This window comes from Gavia stellata, chromosome 1, assembly GCF_030936135.1.
Source record: "Gavia stellata isolate bGavSte3 chromosome 1, bGavSte3.hap2, whole genome shotgun sequence".
Classification (NCBI taxonomy): domain Eukaryota; kingdom Metazoa; phylum Chordata; class Aves; order Gaviiformes; family Gaviidae; genus Gavia; species Gavia stellata.
In genome coordinates, this window is record NC_082594.1 from 103486136 (window position 1) to 103505980 (window position 19845).

General features: G+C 45.6%; 1 protein-coding gene across 3 annotated transcripts in view; it reads left to right on the top strand.

Annotated features, from left to right (window-relative positions):
• TIAM1 (TIAM Rac1 associated GEF 1) overlaps positions 1-19845 on the top strand; it is an 82741-nt gene that overhangs the window by 6569 nt on the left and 56327 nt on the right. For all 3 annotated transcript variants that reach the window (XM_059818972.1, XM_059818959.1, XM_059818964.1), the window contains exons 2-5: positions 9639-10086; positions 12459-12631; positions 16731-16955; positions 18400-18585. In XM_059818972.1, the coding sequence (XP_059674955.1) occupies positions 9639-10086; positions 12459-12631; positions 16731-16955; positions 18400-18585 (1032 nt within the window). The remainder of the gene's footprint in view (positions 1-9638; positions 10087-12458; positions 12632-16730; positions 16956-18399; positions 18586-19845) is intronic.

A 19845-nucleotide genomic window follows, 5' to 3' on the forward strand; every position in this document is an offset into this window, starting at 1 on the left:
ACTGCATCCTGTTCACTCTCTACATAACACTTGTGACCTTACAGCCTGCTCTTATAGCCCTCTTCGGACATCGCTTTTCCAGGCAGAGGATCTTCAGCAGCTGAAGCTCTGCTCCTATTAAAATAATTCTGTACATCTCAGTCTGTAGTCTGGAAAATGTCGCTATTTCCAACCTAAATATGATTCTTATTCAGATTGACCCAGACCTTTAATCTTAGTCATTTGACTCTGGATGGAATCGAGGAAAGAAATAAAGACAAAAAGTCGTGTATCATTAAATTATAATTAATGACACATAGGTTAGTAAGTGCCTAAAAGTAAGATGTTACTGGTTTTCAGGTGTAGTGTGCATTTCACTGATTTGAGCCCCTGTTCAGGCAGTCCCATAGTGCCTTTCAGGGAGGTTGTTCCCAAGGTCTCAATATAGCCTGAGCTGCAGTCCGAATCTCCAAAAGCTGGAGATCCTTTAGTTGGACGGTTTGGCTCGAGTGACTCAAGGGACTGAATCCAAATGGAGAGCACTGGTCAGCCGGTCACTTTGCTGAGCCTCCAAGCAAACAACCCTATTAAAACCAAACATCTCTGGTTTTGGCTACTAGCCACAGGGCACCAAGTTAAAGGAAGGGGTGGAAATGGGCTGGGGGGGAAGGGGTAACCATTCATTTTGGTGGTAGCCCAAGTTTGCACCAGTGTAAACTGCTTGGGAATCCACATCTTGGGTCCCGCTGGCTGCCAGTGTGGCAGCTCTCAGTGGGTCTGAATGACCAGACCCATTTAATGGCTAGACCAAATGAGCCGTTTATAGCCTGGCTAACTGGAAGCGGATTCAGCGTGAGCCTGGGGGAAAGCTTGAATAGAGGGCTTCAGACCTGAACTCAGAGGTGTTCCCTGCTCTCTCACCAGGCTGCCCTTCCCAGATGGATGAGATTAGATCAGGTATTGCCTGTTCAGGATATTTTAAAGCAAATAGCAGTCACTGCCTTCAGAGCATACAACTCTGCCCCAATATTGTCAGCGAAAGGAGCATCTGAAAACGAGTGTTTTGGTCTCCGCTGGCAAATATTTTGATACTCTTTGGAAGATCTTAATTTGTTTTTCTTCCTTTGCTCTTGGTCTGAAGCCAATGGAAAGCAAATCAGCAGTCCTGATATCTGATCTAGCTCCATTCAGGCATGTTTTTTTTAAACAGTAGGACTTTGTCATTTATACATCTGAAGTGCTTGTACCATTGGCAATAATTGTATTCTCTGTAAAGCTATATACACTGCATGTTTTTAGTTTCAAGTACTTTCCACTTAAAAATCACAGACAGGTTACCCCAGCTGCTTGTTTGCTGGGCTGTGTTTACTTAGATGGATGCAATTTGCAGGAGTGATCCTTCTCAGTGAAGTGCTCCATTGAACCATTTCTTTTCAGAGAGCTTCAGCATGTGATCCTGTGACTAGTCATCATCCCAGATGGCAGACATTTCCCTGCTCCCTTAAGTTAGGTGATTGTTCAGGTGAACGCCTCCCAGATAATATGTTTTGATTTAAAGCTGCTGTTCTAGCAGCTTTCCCGCTTCCCCGCTTCCACCCCTCTGTTACATTTCTCAAGAAGAACTGCCTCTTCTTGGCACTGAGCAAACAAAAAGTAACCTAACCCTGTATTTTACTTTGAGGATTTTGGTTAGGCGTGTTGCCATTTGTGTAGCTAACTCAAGCACGGTTAGGCTGCTTGCATTAGTTTATGGTTAGCTCAATCCCTCTAGAAACTTTGTTCATCTGGGTGGTCCATTGGGTTGAAAGCAAGCGAAGTTTTGGGGGGTCCTCAGCATATCATTTGGGAACAGAGGGATTAAACACTTGTGCTCAAGAGCTGAGACTTCCTCCCACTGCTGGGGAATAGAAAGCGGGCGTCCACCCCAAATCTGTGCAGGTGTTGGAGCTGTGTGCAAGGACCACACTGCAAGAGGCTTTACTGGATTACGGGTTGATTCCCGTTCATGGTATTACATCCTTTATCACCCTCTAAAAGTCAGTGCTAAAGCCAGGGAAGAGCTGGTTTGCTTAAGCCCCATGGCGGTGCTTCATGCTGTTTCCTGCTTAGGGCCCTATTGTCCTTTGTGTGTTCTCTCACAGACTTGGAGTTCTCTCATGTTGTTAAAAAGCAAAATCAAAACATCCTCCCCCTTCCCTTTACCCAATACTTTAGCTTTTAGGGATACAAAACCAGCTTTCTGAATATGAACAGACTGCACACTGATGCCACAGCTGTCCTGAGTCAGTGAAGAGTTCCGCACAGTGCCTTGGAGAGAAGGGTAAAGCTGTCCTGGCCATTTCCATGCAGCTTTATAGGGACAGTTTCATTTTCATCCTTTTCTATCTCACAGCTGAGAAGTCCTCCAGGGCTGTACTTTCTGACTGCTGCAGGAGTCCCTGTGGGTCCATAGTTTGCCTTTAAGGCATCTAAGTCAGCTAAGAAAACAAGGCTCCTTGGGGAAGCATGGTGGTCTACAGAGATGATCTTTCTGGAAGGGCCCACATAGTAGCTGGAAAATGTTTGGGGAGTCAGTGAACCAAAAATGTTCCCAACCCCTGTGTTAGAGGCACCAGTCTAACATGATTGCTTAACGTGGGGTGAAGGAGCTAAGCGTAATACTGAGGTAATAGCCGTATCAGTCAGAGTTGCCTGCAAAGCAAATGGGGTTGATGGGTGCTTGATACATTGCTGTTTGCTACCTGCCTGTCTCACAGGAGCAAAGTGGATGCACATCTCCTTCCCATATTCGAGTATCTTCTGGGTGCCTGGCACCCAGTATCTTATCTGTCTTTCCAAGGTGCCAAATTACACGGTACAGCATTCACCAAGACAAGTTCACAAAGGAATCCTGGAACCAAAATCCATTGAAATCCACGCCTTAAGACTTTCCCAGGGATTATTGCCCAGAAACCTGTGACTGTGATTCATCCTTTCATAATAAGAGTGAAGCTTACTGCTAGGAGAAATATCTAGAGGTCTGGGCTAGTACCTTTTTTGTTGGGAGTAAATTTGATTTCAGAGAACCACGGCCAAAACCTGCTGGCTTATTAAACCACTCTGAGCAGCTTTAATAACACATATAAAGGTTTGGGTTTTTTTTAAATTTCAATTCTTTCAGACATCTGAAGAGCTGTTGCACCAGTGCAGTGAGCGCACAGAAGTAGGAACCAGAGCTGCTTGTACATATCAGTATCCAATCTCTTTGAATTCCCAAAGGTAACAAACCCTGCATCTCAGTCTGGTATCCACGTACAAATTGCAGTTAGCTTGTAACTGTACCTCACTGGACTTGGGACCCCTCCTAGGAGGTGTAAACAAGACCCAACCAATCCAACAGAAAACTGCAGTTGGCCCGTGTGGTTTGTGGCTGTCAGTTTAGTTCTCCAAAGCCTCCTGTCAATCTGGTGCATCCTGGCTAGTTATCAGTACTGTCCTGTTGTATGCAGGCCTGTAGTATCTTCAAAACCTTCTTTAGTATCAACTCCCAGCATCTGGTTGAGGGGCTTTGTTCATTGCTGCGGTGGCAGATCTCCTTCATGTCATTATTATAATCCCTCTGACTTTACAGTGAGTTATGTGGACACGATTCAGTATGTTTGCGACAGTCTTCAAAACTGTACTCCTCCCAGACGGAACAAGCTATGGAGTTGCTTTTGTTTGTGTATCCATTGCAGCTTTAACACCATTTCTCCCACTCAGGTTTCAATTGCAATTTATGATTTATCTTTCCTTCTTTGAATGTTTTGACTCTTTTCAAGACAGATAAATCTTCTAATGCATTCATTACCACGTGATCAAGTTACTCTGGAGAAAGGATTTCATTTTTATTTGGAGCAAGTTGTACCTTAGCAGACCACCTTGACCATCAAATGATGGTAGAGTCAGTACTGAAAAGAGAGGAATAACGCTTATCAGGCCAATCTTTTTCTACATAGGAGCTTCAAAGAGACACCAGGCACATCAAAGCATGCAAACCATCAGGTTGCTTACACATCTATTTTAAATGTATTCCATGGTGCTTGCCTAACTAGCAACCAGACAGGTTATGTGCAATTTCAGGATGTTGCTGGCTGTGAACACCTTATTGCTCTGTTGTTAAACAGGACAGGGAACAGAGGATTTGCATTGTCTTGGAGGGAGCCCCTTCCAAGAAAAAAGCCCACTTAGTCGCCTTTTACTAACGAGTATTTTCAATATAATTGTTAATTTAGAAAGAAGTATTAACCACATAAGGAACTGTTTTAGATTAGGGAAGTAAGAAGGAGTTTTCCTGCTAAATCAGTCCAGTGTGCCTAAAATGCCCATGAATCACTGCTGTCAGTCAAGCAGGAGAAAGTGATTCACCAAGCCATTTTAATAGTGTCTGTAACAGGGCTGTTCATGGGAGGTTTGGTAAGTGTATTATTATTGCAAGCGATCTGAATGTGTCCAGTCATGGGCTGAAGAGTTGGGCAAGGCTTATCCCATCCCGTGGTCTCCTGCTAGCGAAGGCCAGTACCAAATGTGTTCAACAAGGGGACAAAGACACTTGGAACCTGTCCCAAAACTTTTTGCCTGATCCTCACTAGCTGAAAGTAGACACTTTTCTGAAGCAAAAGGGTTTTTTCTGTATATCTTCTAAATCTAGCAAGAATTTTTTGACAAATGTGGCTATAGCGGATATACAGAGGTGTGAGTATCACGAGTATGCAGAAGCTACAGCACCAAATACCTTATGTTGATGTAGCCTGCCTTACAGTTTTATTCCCCACTAGCTTGCTTTGCATGAGGAAAACCCATATATTTAAGTGGGTTGCTAATACTTTCACTAATATTTTACCCAATTGGTTCATCAGTTAAATTGTTCTCTGAATTTGATGGGGCTGTGATAATTCCACTTCATTACGCTTGAATGCTATTAGGGCTGTTCTAGCTGTCCTGGCACGTGGCCTGCTTGCTGGGCCTCGCTGCATTCTTGTTGGTAACAACAGCACCATTCAGCCCATCTCTGGTTTCTCATTCTGTGGCACATCTCTCTGGTGTAGGGCATTCCACCTTTCCCTCCTCTTTCCCTCCATTACTGTGTGCTGAACATCGTTTCATAAACCCTGGGCATTTACAACCGATATGGTGACACTGCCAGTGTAAGAAACAGTGCCGCTTCTCCGTCATCTTCAGCAGCAGCAGGGATCCTGGATCCTGGTAAAAGCTGTGCTACTACTTCCTGCCTCCCCATCAAAGCACTTGCATAGTGCAGCACAGTCGCTAGAGCCTGTTTAGTTCCCTTCTTCAGCCAGTGGTCTTTATGAAACTTTCTCCCTGCTTCCCATTGAGCAATCTTAAATTGAAGGGACAAAGCCCCCTCTTTATTCAGTTTGTTGTCACTGTCGACTAAGACCTGTTGTGTTTGCAAAATGCCAAGAACTGCTATTCCCATGACTCGCCCAGTCTCTCTGTCTTGGAGGAAATCCGCTTTCTTCTCTTTGCTACATGCTTTCTACTTGGTGTGACCAATTTAATGATTTCCACCTCCCTCTTGCTTTGCTCTCTTGTCCTCCCAGGCTCGAAGCTAGGTAAACACCAGTGGGAAGGCTAAGCGGGGCAGCACAGATTTTAGTTCCAGTCTTGCATTTGTTTCCTGGATAGTCTTACCAGGCAAAAATATTCCTCTGTGTGGAGACAGCTGTTTGCCAATCTGAAAATACGAAACACAAGATCGCTGGCGAGGTGCAAAATATCAGGTGCAGTGTCCTGAATCTTACACAGAGCTGAATTAAACTTTTGGGGGTTTTAACCAGTGAAATAAAACAGAGCCCCTTGATGACAGTAATTACAAGTCCAGAGTAACGTGCTGGTGATTTGCTATAACGTGTGTATAATGTCCAAAACTGCGGGCTTCAGAAACGTGCATTCTGCAGTATTCAGCTGTCTTCCAGCTCCTGCGACGTGCCTGGCACATGCCGTCGGCATCCTGGTGCAGAGCTGCAGGGATGCTGGGCAAGAGTCAGAGGGGTGAAGACTGAGCCGTGTCTGTAGTTCACTCTCAGCCTCAAGAGTCTTTGCCTGGGAACTCCTTCTGCTGAGGAGTGAAATGCCTGTTTCATTAGCAAGCCTCTGTGGCACATCCCGTCATGGACCTGGGATGGTAATAGGTCTTCCTCGGAGGAGAGAATTGTTGCTGTCGCCCGCGGGGCTCTTTGAGAACTTGAGCAGAAAACGTGAGTAATTTTTAAATAGCTCTCATCAAGGTTACGCAATGTTCGCTTCGCCTCTGAGCAGTAGCCTGTGGTGGCCATGTCAGCAGGTACTTTGAAGGCTGGAGTCCAAAGCTAGGGGCCCATGTATCCACATAGGTCTTGTCAGCAGGGAGCTGTGCTGCTCACGGTGCAAGCTGGGATGCTTAATTTTCAGCATCCTTGTTTGAAAATTTGCAGGAGCAGTTCTGTGCCCTCAGTGATGCGTTTGTCAAACCCTGCTATGGTTTGTTGCTTGGCTTGGGAGTGTTATTCCTTCGGCCTCCGCGCATTTCTGCAGAAGCACAATACTAAACCTCTGTACTTTCTGCTGAACTCCTAACTGAATGCGCTTCAGTGTGCGGATTATAGCACTGCAAGACGGCCAGAGCAGATACCGGCTACTTCTTGAGAGCTTTTCATACCCTCCAATGAGAACGAGCTGACATTGCAGCAGGAACTCAGAAGTCAGAGACCTGTGCAATGAATGCTCTTAACCCTACTAACCCTGAGACCGATCTTCACATATAACAGACATCTGAAAGTGCTAAGCTCGCTCAGTGCTACATTTCATAATTCATGAGCGTGAACAGTATTATCAGGCTGTAGGTTTTGAACCGTTCTGACCTTTGTATGCTTAGACCCTCCTCCTACCAAAGGGCTTGCATCGGTTGGCGAGAAGTCTTTGATATGGGATATTTAAGAGAGGAAAAGGGAGTGCAGGGAGCAGAGGGAGATTAGGGGCAGGGCTGCAGCGTTACGCTGAAAAGAGCTTTTGACCCATCCAGCCTATCATTTGCATTGTGGTAAAGATTATAAAGATGTTTGCAAAATGTGCTACAATTTAAGCTCATGAGCGTATCTAACATTCATTCTGAGTTTTACATCCTTTCATTGTTTTATAAATAGTAAGGCGTTATGCCCATGTATCAGTTACGGAGTATAATCCCCGTTTATGGACAGGGAAACTGAGGCGATTAATGCTGTGTCTCATCAAGGTTGTAGGAGAAGGCTGTGTCACAGTGGGTACGAGGAACCTTGAGAGCCTGCCCTGCAATGTTGTGTGTGAACATCTCTGGGTGCACTTCTGTTTTTGAAAAAATACTCCATCTGCTAAAAAGCGCCAAGAAAGTTGTATGCGTACACTGGCTGGCAAAATTACAAATCCTATCTCCCTCAAGTTGGTAGTCTGTTTTAGTAGCTCTTTATTTTTTTAAACCGACTAATTCTAGTTAAAGCATGAGATACGCTTCCTAAAAGTTACATCAGCTAAAATTTTGGAATTAACTCTATACTTTTTGTACAGCATGGATAAAATAATTATGAGACAGACCATGTATTTATTAAATCATTAACCTAAAATAAAAATCTCAAAACCTCAAATAATTTTTGTTGCCACAGTTACGCAGTGCTCATTGCAGAATGCAGATTTGTTTATGCTATATGAGTGGCACGCTTTTTCCCTTTAAAAAAGTTACAGAGGAGGAGGGGTCCAGAAAACAAATGCAAACCCCAATCATTCTCTGGGAATAATTATCCCAGTGAACATGGGGGATCTGTTTCAGTTCTTTGGCACTCCAGTTTTATGCCGAGGTAGCTGTGCTGGCAGATAGGCATTGCCTCGGGCATGTGAGCGTTGAGTGGCGGTGCCAGTCCTGGCTCCCTGACGCACGGGGTCTCAGATGGAGTGCTGTCATCAGAAGTTGCACCATCCAGCTTTTCGTGATGGGAGTGCAAAAACTCACTCGCGGCACTGTTTTGTAAACACCGGTTTCTGAGCAGCACCAGTTCCCCTCTCCAGATATCCCTCCTTTGCAGTGCTGCAAGAAATGGGAAGATAGTTGGCTTCCAAAACACAAGCGTATTGGAACAGCAGAAAAAAAGGTGTGGTTGTGAAAACTGCTCTGTACGGGTAGATGACTGCGCTTACAGGAAGCCCTGCTCAGCTCATTCACATGCGGTGGGAGTAGAGGAATATTGGCCTGTCCAGAACAATTTGTCTATCACTATGTGTTGCGTTAAATAACCATACTAACTAGGATAACTGTGCTCAGTGAGTGGGGAAGGAAGCGCTTATTCTTCCAGCTGGACTCCAAGTCTCCCTTGAGAGGTAGCGTTTATAAAGAATGAGCCCATCCATTACAAATTAATGCCTTAAAAGTTAGTAAAATTCAGCAACACCCCTCCCCTCCCCCTAAGGTTTCCTCATCCAGCTCTTGCTCCACAGGAGGAAGGTTTCAAACAGAGCTCGGTGGAGGTTTTCTCGGTTTCTGCAGAGCTGCTTTTGGATGCATAGAAAACTGGTGCTTGAACCAACACCTAGAAGCTTGTTTTCTCTCAAAATAAATACTGCATTCTGCCACCTCTTCTCAGAGTCTCCTCTTTTTTTTTTTTTCCCAAACTTGTAAATGAAGCAGCAGCTGCTCTTGCAGGAGAGGTAGCGGCTCTAATTCCTGTTGTTTTGGACCTATTTCTCACCTCTTTGCATCTTCTTCCCTGGTTCCCTCTTCTCCCGAGTATCTAACATAAGATACTTCTCTCCATGTACAGGGCTTGGCCTTTATTTGTCCTCCTTCAAAAACTGCCACAGATGCCTTTGGGTGCAGAGATGGTAGCGGTTAGCCCCCTTTGGGCACTAGCCTTGTTGCAGGGAGCAGGCTGAGCCACTAAGCCTTCGAAACCTGAATTTGGTCATGTTGTTTCCTGTCTTGCTCAAGCCGGACGTATTCTTGTCTCTTCTGATCCTTCAGCTGCAAGTTCTTGGGGACCAGGAAGGGTCTGCTGTTGTTGCAGTATTTTGGCAGGGTCTATCACCATGGGATTCTGGCCCATCGTTAGGGTTTGTGAGGTAGAAGTGACACAAAACAGAAATAATCTCAAATACATTAACTTCTTAGGAGGAAGAAAAGGTACCTTTTTAGTTATATAATTTGCAAATTACCATCTTGGGATGTCTAAAATGTATCTTCAACTGTAGGTGTGAATGTACAATATCAATGTTTTCTTTTCAAAATGCGTAGGTTGATTGCTGCTTTTCTTGACACTGCCAGTTTCTGCTACCATATGTTCGCCTTTTGCAAAACCTTTAGCACTGTTAACTTAGCTTAATGTAAACAGATGATGCTGCATCTTATATTCCAAAATGCTAAGGCGGTAGAGGCACCACCTGAAATCGTGCGTGTGTGACTGGTCTTTCCTAAACTGTGCTGGAAGTTCTGCCTACCCCACCTTTTCTTCCAGTTGTTTGTCTTAAGAGGAAAAAGAGATGAGGGATTTCCAGTGTCAGACAAAATGAGGGTGTGAAGAAATGTGGTGCCACCGGGGCGTTTCGGGTTCTGTCGGTGGCTCCAGAAGGCCAGGCTTGGCCAGGCTCTTCATCTCATGCTGTGTCTCTCTCACAACTAGGACGTCAACGCAGGCGAGGGGAGCGAGTTCACTGACAGTGGGATCGAGGGAGCGGCCACCGACACCGACCTCCTTTCTAGACGCTCCAATGCTACCAACTCGAGTTACTCCCCGACGGCCAGTCGGGCTTTCATCGGCAGCGACAGTGGGAGCAGCTCGACGGGCGACGGGCTTCGCCAGGGAGTGTACGAGAACTTCCGCCGGGAGCTGGAGATGAGCACCACCAACAGCGAGAACCTGGAGGAGGCCGGCTCTGCCCTCAGCGACGAGCAGAGCAGTGGCACCCTCAGCTCCCCGGGGCAGTCCGACATCCTCCTGACAGCCGCCCAGGGCACGGTACGGAAAGCTGGCGCTCTGGCAGTGAAAAACTTCCTGGTGCACAAAAAGAACAAGAAAGTGGAGTCGGCCACCCGCCGGAAATGGAAGCACTACTGGGTTTCCCTGAAAGGTACAGAGCAAGCGTGCAAGGGTTTATCCAGATGGGTGTCTGCGGTGTCCTGTGGGTTGTGTATTGCTGCAGGTGAAGAAACCAGTAGCCTAGACTCTTAACAAAAGCTGCTGTGAACTTTAAGTAACAGCAAGTATGAGGAGGTGGTCCTGATGTTTTTCAGAGGGGTGTTTTATTTGATGGTTGTTGATGTGCTCACATTACGGCATGCTTGTAGTCCAAGACACATCACTGTGCTGCACTGGAGTGAGATTCCTACCCTGCTTCGAGTCCTGCTGGCACCACCTGGCGTGACTTCTCCGAGCACCGCGTGTTTTCCTTTAAGAAGCATGTCTATGGCTTGCTGACAAACTAAATACCTGTGTGCAGCCGCAGGCACGTGGTAGTGGGAGTCTGTATTCATGTGTTCAAACAGGGGCTCTGTCTTTGTGTGCACTCCTCTCCTGCTTAGTGGCGTTGGCCTCTCCTTCTCCGAGGTGTGCTTCACGAGTAGAAACACCCAGCGAGTTGCAGCACATTCGCGTGTGGACAGGAAGCCGTGGTTTGGTCATCAAGGCTGGCTTGTGACTTGGGTGACGGTGGCTGTGGCTGCGTCGCCCATCTTGCAGTGGGGCGGCCCTCGGCACCCGGCCGCCCTGCCGGCCTCGGCCTCCTCCCTTGCCAGCCTCGGCCTCCTCGGCTGCTCGGGCCATCAGGCCCTTTTCTCTCTGAATTTTTGCATTTCCTGCTAGGAGGGTGCCCCAGCCCTCTTTGGGGTCCGAGTGCTTGTGAATGCATGTAAGTGTTAACAGCGCAGCAAAACCCAGGAGCTGGCCTCCTAAAGCGACCTCTGATTAATCTTCATGCGGTTGCATCAGCAGCAAAACGGGAAGCAACGCTTGCAGGGTTTTGGGACTGGCCTCGCTCTCCGCCGCCGCTACCAGCCTCCTCTGTGAGCCAGGGGAGGCAGAGCCATGTCCCCGGCTGTAGGTGGGATTTCCGAAAAGCTCAGTACAGTTAACGTCGTGTCCTGCCTGCACAGCACGTTGCTTAGAGCGCTATTTTTTTTTCATTTGCAGCACTGTTTTCAAACCGACAGCAAAGTTAGGTGGCAGCTCTTCCTTGGGGTGGTTAGAGAGACTGGGGAAATGAAGGAGGAGGGAGGGAGGGCTCGGGGGCAGCCCTAATCTCCCGGGAGGAGGGCCCTGTGGCAGGAAGGTCTTGCTGTGAGGAGCGGGCAAACAAAGGGCCATCTGGGAGGAAAAAGGGGAAGGATGAGCGCGGAGGCAATGTTATTTTAAAGTGCTTTGACTCCAGTGGAGTGTTTGCTGCTTAGATTGCTGTGCCTTAATAATGTCAGTGTTTAAACGAGGCTTTGAGGTTAACAGCTGCTATTGTTTGGCTGCAAATAGCTTTCTGAGGGGCTGGGTAACGGAGCATCCCTTTGCACCGAGAGGGCCGTTTCCAGTGGCAGAGAAACTATCTGCCAGTTTTAGTTTAAAACAACTGTAGATAATGTGGGAAGGTGGAAGGGAGAGAAGGAGACCCTTTTTTGGGGGTCTCCCAAATTGCAGGCTTGCTATATCCCCCCACCGAGAATTGTAAAGATTATTTTGTAAAACCAAGCAGGTTGGTTGCTGTCCCCAGCTAAAACGCGTTTTTGTTTTTGGCCGTATCTCCACGAGTCAGAGCTTAAACGTTATAGTGGCATAAGGATTTGTTTTATGCTTTTTTGTTTGTTTGTTGGGGGTTTTTTGTACATCAGTCTTTCAGTGAGCACAGCTCATTCCAATCCATTTTTCTTCCAGTTACTCATCTGCATCCAGTAATTAAATCACTTGATCTTTGCCTTGCAGGGACCGTAGCAGCTAGCAGCTGCTGGAGGCTGAGGCAGGGCCATGGAGGTTTGCCTGGGCCAGCTCGCAGCTCTCCGGCACTGCCAGGGGATACGAGCTCTCACACCTGCATCTTCCTTTTGGTCCCCTTGGTGGGACAGGGTGGCTGTGGAGGACCCTCGCTTTGGGATTTATAATGATATTTCTCATCTGGGGCTGTATTTTACTGCCCGTGACTTTCTCAGCTCATGTCTGTGGCTCTGTTTTAGCTATCCTAGGGTGAACAAAATGGCTTGCTGGGGCACGGCTCGATGTACCATACAGCTCATGGTGTGCCCCCATGGCATGGAAACCACCACCTTGTTGGGATAAAAACTGGGCTGTTGCTGGTGCTCTCCACTGTGGGGCTGAAAACCGGAACAGGCCCTGGCAAATCCTCCCTCATCCCTGTGACATTTTTACGGATGATTTAGAGTTCCAAGTATTCACACTGAATAGATGCAGGGTGGCTGTTGCACTTGAATGTGTTGCTTGCTAATATATGATCATCTCTTTTAGGATGCACATTGTTTTTTTATGAGACTGATGGCAGATCTGGTATTGACCACAACAGCATCCCAAAGCATGCTGTCTGGGTGGAAAACAGCATAGTGCAAGCGGTGCCTGAACACCCCAAGAAGGACTTTGTCTTCTGTCTCAGCAACTCCCTTGGGGACGCTTTCCTCTTTCAGGTTGGTCTGGTTCAAGGGTTTTACAAAGTTGTTCTCTTTTTCTCTCTCCTTCGTCTCACCGACCAAGGAGGAAATTTTAGCTCTGGTTCAAATCAATGGAAAAATCCTGCTGACGCCAGTAGGTTTGGGATCTTCCTCTGGCAGTGCAAGAGGAAGGACACAATACATTTGGTAATTGCCACTCAAGAGACCCACCACCACATGTGAATCACTGTCAGATCTGCTGTTTTTACTGACTGACCGGACCCTCTTTGTGTGGATGGTTGGAATAAAGTAAGAATCAAGAAATATTCTTACATCCCTGTAAAAACTGGGAATTTTGCATGACTTGACAGTGTGCTTATAACACACAGATCAGGCCAGTTACCATATAGGACATACAGTAGTGCATTAAATGTGCTGTAACACTAGCTGCATCTCATAAAAGACATGTATCATAGACGGGACCTTGTGGAGAGGGTCAAGGGATTTACAAGACCAAGAGGAGTCTGAAGTGCAAGGGGGTACTTGGACCTCCAGGTGCTCTCCCAGTGGCACTACAGAATCCAGTTGCCCTTTGTTCATACAGACCTTAGTCAGCATCTTTCTGTTGCCTGAGAGGAGACTGGAAGTCCATGTTTAGTTTTTTTAATTAGAAATTAGAAATGTCTGAATTTCACAGGGTACGTTTAAAAAAAATCCAGTACTTATATCAAAGACCATACATTAGTTGATGTGTTTCACTGAAAAAGATTTCTGTATTTTGGTAACTACTGCTTCCCTGAGTGATTTTTGGTTGGCATTCTACTTTCTTATTTCAAGTTGTCACTAGTCAAAGTGTGACACTCTTTTATTTGTAATTGCCAGCCTGTGTTGAGGTGGTGCCATTTCCTCCTCTTTTGATTCAGTTTTCTTCACCGGAGGAATGCCTTATATATTTCCTTTTCCAGTGGCAATGTATTCAGAGTTTCTTGTGTTCTTAAACCAGAAGCTACTCTGTACACTCCCCTGTACTCCAGAGCAAATCTTTAAAATTACACTGTCTTGTAGGTCCTTGCAGCTGTCCTAAACAAGGGGCTAGATTCTCAAACTAGTGCAAAATGAAAAAGCCTTACTGACTTAAAGCAAGTGTCACTGGCTTACATCTTGAAGAGACTTAGTATCAGATTGCATACTGAAAAAAAAAATAATCATTTTTTTGCGGACTAGCTTCTCTGCCACCTCAGTATGGTTTTTTGTCAGCTCCTAGTGTAATGCTCCACTGCCCCTTTCTACTTCATGCCTTTACTGGGCAAGGGTACGTGTATTTTGCCACCTGGAGAGCTTCATCGAGGAGGTAAGTGTGGTGCTTATGGTCTCAGCATGTGCTTGAAGGGCTGTGGAGCACCACCTCCTCCTGATCTACTGATATGTGCTGTAAAATCTTTTCCATGCAGTTTTCTGTGGAAAAAACTTCATTCTTATAAAATTAATGCCAGTGGATGCTAAATACTGAAAAGGTCACATTTAGTACATTTCTTCTGTGGCAACACAGGTCCTTATTCATTAAAAGCCCTGTGTCATTATGCCATGGCTAGATTTTCATGTAACTTTGTGGGAAAAAACAAAAATGAGCCTTTTCAAATGAGAAACAATAATTTATATTGCCTTGCAGAAATTTTTCCTTGATGTGTCCCTTCTGCCATATAACCCATGCATCGCTAGCGAAGCGGAAGCAGAAGAGAAAGAAGGGATGGTTTTGGGGAGAAGGGAAGGAGACCAGCTGCAGTGGTGGAAGTAATGTGCGAGTGACTGTGCTGTAGGGCTTGCCCGGCTGCGCGCAGGGCAGCTGAAGCACGTGTAAGGCTGTTCAGCAGTGTTACTTAACTGCTCATGTCATACACGTCTGTCCACACATAACACAGTGCTGTAGTAGCAGTTTTGGTGAGAAGAAACCACAGACCTGCAGAAGACTATTTCTGTCCTATGGAGACTCTGTACTTAGGGAGAAAAATAGGGTTGCTTTGTAATGCGTACAGATATTGGACATCTTGTAACAAGCCTTCCCACTGCATTGCACCTAGAGACATCACATACCTCCTACACGATGATTCCTTGCTCACTCAGTTCCTATCATGCCTACACAAATCCATTACTTGCAGATGTCACATGCATTTTCCAGGAGCTCAGAGCAACTTGTGACACCACATACTTGTGTATCAGATGTTTGCAGCTTGTTTATGTGGTCCTTTCCGTTGAGAAGCAGAGTGATCCCCCTTGCCTACTCATCTACCAGAAAAGTCTTCAGCTCCTAAAATCCTTTCCAGAATTTTCGCCCCCTCCTTCTCCCTAGGAAACCAAAAAGAAAACTGAACCTAATGGTATACAGATAATATTTTAAAATTTAGTAAGATAAAAATATGATGTCTTGCTGTTACGATTTTGCTAGGAATTAACAAAACATACCATCTCATTGTAAGTCCAGTGGTACTCTCTTCTCTAGTGGGGGCTAGGTTCTACCACCTGACTGTGAGCAAAGTGTCTTCCATTCTGCAGATAATTTCTCTGTTTTCAGCAGAAACTCCTCAGCAAGGGGAGCTCAACATATCTTTAGCAGTGGTGGTAAGACATTGTAAGCCCCATCTATGAACGAAAGCTTGTTAGTGTTATTACCTGGGCAGGGAGCATCTCCGGTTTAAGCAATTTACTTTGTACAGCGCCAACTGAAGGCAAGAAAATTGGGAGTAAGAGATCAGTCTTTCCAGTGTAGACCCTATCTTCTGCTTAGGACTTCTAACCTGAGCTAAGGAAAGTGATGTCATTCTGGGGCCCGTGTGCTTCATCTGCTTAAGTCCCACAGAAGTTTTGGGAGCATCGGTCTGAAGTCTGACCTGTGCATACATGATTTCCAGCATCAGGCTTCTGTAGGAGTCTCTCCTTGGCTTCAGCAAGCCACGTCCTTTGCTGTTAGTTGTCACTGCCAGGAGAGCAATGGGGATGACCTTCTTCATCTATGCTAGCAGCTGGAGAAGTCATACCTGTCTATTTATAGATCAGGTATCATCAGAAAGTTTAATTAGAACAAGGTGGTTTGGCACCTTCCTACTTTTTCAGCCGCGAGCTAAATACCAGTGTGATTACTGCTAAAGGCTGGCACTCAGAGAAAGTCCGCTGCAACCCTGAGTTGGCTGCAAATTTTGTTTTACAACCTACTGTAAAAAGGCATGAAGTTTAGTAAGAAGGCTAAGAAGATTTACTTTTTGTTTTGAAAGTCTGGAAAAGGAACACGTTGAAATATTCTTCTTTCTGTGTCAAAAGCCTCTAATCAGAATAGTGCCCTTCCAGAAAAATGTATTGCTGTCCCATGCCCCAGCCCAATATCTCATAGAATCATAGAATAGTAGAATGGTTTGAGTTGGAAGGAACCTTAAAGATCATCTAGTTCCAACCCCCCTGCCATGGGCAGGGATACCTGTTGCTCAAAACCTCATCCAACCTGGCCTTGAACACTTCCAGGGAGGGAGAGTGTTCCCTTTTCCCAAACTGTCACATACATACTTGGGAAGGGACAGTACTAGAGCCGTAAAACTTACAATGAGCCTGGCTTTAATGATAACAGGCTTGACTTCAGAGTGCTTTGGGACCTTCAGAAGTGGAAAGCTTGTTTGTCTATGCATCATAATAAAGCTACTCCTAGATATCTTGGTCACGTTTTATGCCGTTAATTTATTACTAACTGTTGCCTGCCAAAATACCTCTCTATACTGTGAAGAGCACAGAGACTGGAACATTCCCTGCCTTAAGAAATTGGGAGTTTAGAAAACATCATTAAATGTTGAGCTACGAATTATGGCAGCATTGCATCGAACAAGGAAGGTAATTCCTGAGACCTTGCTGGGAAACACTGTACAGCTGCAAAGCACAGATATAGGTGTAATTTTAAGTGCTGAATGCCTAGTGCCGAGTTAAAAATGTCCTGCTTAAGAATGATGGGGTTTTTATTACTTCTCTCATAAGTGGATTTAAGGCTTTGAATCTTCAGATCAAAGGGAAAGGAAACTCCTTGGAATTGCGTTTGTTAATCTCCAATCAATTTTAAAGAGGATCCTGACTTCTTTTCTCCCTCTTTCCCTCTCTTCAGACCTCTAGCCAGACTGAACTGGAGAACTGGATCACTGCAATCCATTCAGCTTGTGCAACCGCGGTGGCAAGGCAGCATCACAAAGAGGACACTGTCAAGCTCCTGAAAACAGAGATAAAAAAGCTGGAGCAGAAGATTGATATGGATGAAAAGATGAAGAAAATGGGTGAAATGCAGCTGTCCTCAGTAACGGACTCCAAGAAGAAGAAGACCATACTGGATCAAGTAATCTCGCTTGCTTATGTGAAATAAGCCCCTAGCAAGTATTTAAGGCCTTCTTCAGATGAGCAGTACCTCTGTCTGCTCCCACAGTGCCATGTGTGTGCGCTGGCAGAGCTCCCCAGAGTAGGCAGGATGTGTGTTGACAGGAGAGCTGTGCTGGCTGCCCTAGTTGCACCATTGCTCCAAACAACGTGCACTGAAGTGCAGCATGGGCTGTCTTCTCCTGGCCTCCGTGCAAGGGATTTGGCTAGCTGCTCAGAGGTTGAGTGAGGGCTTTAGGGGACTGAAAGGCTACCAGGCCATGGCAGCAGGATGCCTTAGGGAAGAGCTGTTCATAGACCGACAAATGCTGCTGTTGCTGTTGTCTTAAGAGTGCAAGAGGCTGGTTCTTCTGCTGGCAGATGGGATGAAGTCTTCCCTAGTTTCTACTCTTTGCGAGGGCCTGCCTTGACCTCATGGCTGCAGCCCTGGCTGCCCCTCAGGACCGCTCCTTCTGACTTCAAATGGACAACGTAGTTGCGTTTGAGAAGCAGAGAGTCTAGAGCAGATGTCTCTCCCGCTGCTGCAGTGGCACCTTATTTTAGAAAACTAACATATGGCTCTTGCTTCATCAGTTTGTAGCTTTTTTACCACGGCTGCCAAACACGCCTGTAATGCAAACCATAGGGAGTGGCCAGGGCCCTAATGCGCTAAGTTAAAGAGATTTCGTACCCCCTGGAAGCCCGTGAGAAGGGGGAGAGAGGGGGAAGATGCTTGCCTCTGTTGAAAGGGCTCCACTCAAAGGTTGTCAATCACAGTGAGAGGGCAGAGCAGTCTCTCTCTTTATGTAACTGAGTTTTTCTAAACGTTTTGAAACTGTTTCCTATCAGCAATTTGAATTATTTAAATAAGTCCTTACATAGGCTGATTATAGTGCTCTTCCACTGATAAGATTAATTATCCCCAGTGTGCTACACTTTTTCAAGTATGGCAAGCTCTGTTGATGCTTACAGCAACGCTACTGCTGCGGCTGCTGATTTAGGGTGCTTCTGTGTGTGGAAGTTGGTGGAGTTTGGTCTTCTTGTTTCTCAGATGCCCTTGATGCATGAAAGAAGCCTCTTAAGGGAGTGCTCAGAAGAGAATCACGCAATACAAAGAAAACTAAAAATGGGAGTTTAATCCTATTAATTAGCATTGTATCAAAGGAGCGGTTGTCCCAGGAGAAGACTTCTGCCATGAACATAAAAAAAGTTGTTTTCCATCTAATGAAAACTTTTTTACTATTTGTATCCTTTTTGGGGAGAGCGGGAGAGAAGGGGAATCAAAGTTTCTTGAATGAGATCAGCATTGGTGAAAGAGGTGTATTATGGGGAACAGTAGAATTTTCTCAAGGTATTTACTACTCTGTTCTTCCTCCTCTCCCCTTTTCTTCTCATGCCTCTCACTCTTCAATCTTCGCTGTACACAGATCTTCGTTTGGGAACAAAATCTTGAACAGTTCCAGATGGACCTATTTCGGTACCGCTGTTACTTGGCTAGTCTCCAAGGAGGGGAGCTCCCAAACCCTAAAAGACTGCTTGCTTTTGCCAGCCGTCCAACGAAAGTTGCGATGGGCCGTCTTGGAATCTTTTCAGTCTCGTCGTTTCATGCACTGGTAAGTTTGAACAGAGGCCAGGGGTCACCTTTGCCAACCTGCAAATCGCTTCATGTGTCCAATGCAGAGATCACGTCGACAAACAGCAGTCTGTGCCTGGGGGGTGAGCCCTTACCTTAGTGTGCAGAATATTCTGCTTCCTGAAAGGGGTGTGTGTCCTGGATATAAATTAAAAAGCAGATGCTTGCAAGCCGTGGCCTTATGGAAGTGAAAGAACCATGTTTCTCCTAAACATGTGATTTTGGATTTCCAGATCTGCACTATGAACACGCTTTCTATAAACAGATCTTCCTGTTACAAGAGCAGGCTCATCTCTAATGTCTGTGTACATGGGCTTGATCCAAAAGTCCTGTGAAGTCAATGGGGGTCTTTCCGATGCCCTCAGCACATATTGGCTTACACCTTCTCAGGCATGGCTTGCTTTCTACCATACGGATAAAATCTACTGACCAATTAGTCTAATATCCGATCTCCGGTGATCAACACCTGATGCTCCACAAGGGAGGGGAAATGTTCTTCTCTGCTACTTACGGTGTGGCAAATAATGTTTAAAATGGTTGTTTAAATAATGTAACAGCCCAGCTCTTAAAAATAGAGGGAAATGTATTGCAAAATGGTGGTTTTTTAATGAATTTAAATCAAGTTCCTGTAGTTTCGTCTTGGACTCCTGGAGCTTCACAGAAATAGCTGAGCTCCACTGTTGTCTTGTAGATGTCAGCTGTACCCTTCAATTGAATCCAGAGCTGTAATTCAATCAGGGGTGTTTTTATTCTTTTATATATGAAAAGATTAGCGTCATCATCGTGATAATTGCTGGTGGATTTATATTTTTTTTTAAGTGGTGGGCTGTAATTTGCATTTATGCTTATTTTTTTGCATCTAGCAAAGCACTGAGTGTTAGCCTGAAAAACAGTCTGCCTCTTCATGCTGGTGTCTCTTGAGAGCCAAGTGGAAAAAAATATGTTTTGAATATGTTGTGTTGGAAAAGACACGTGCTTTCTTCTCCTTTAAGCAAACTCTCGTGTCCTCCTTTGCCCTCAATAGCGTGGAGATGGTGCAGTGAGTCTCAGACTCGAGCTGGGTGCTGCATGGCGATAGCGTGGCATCCCTAGCTCTCCTGAAGATGTTCCCCAGTACATTAGTCAGAGGATGTGCTAAGTCTCCCAGGTACCTCTGCAGAAACGTCCCAGATACAGCTAAGAAACATCTCACAAGTCCAGACTGTGGAAATGGAGACGCTTGCAGTAGGATTTAAGTACT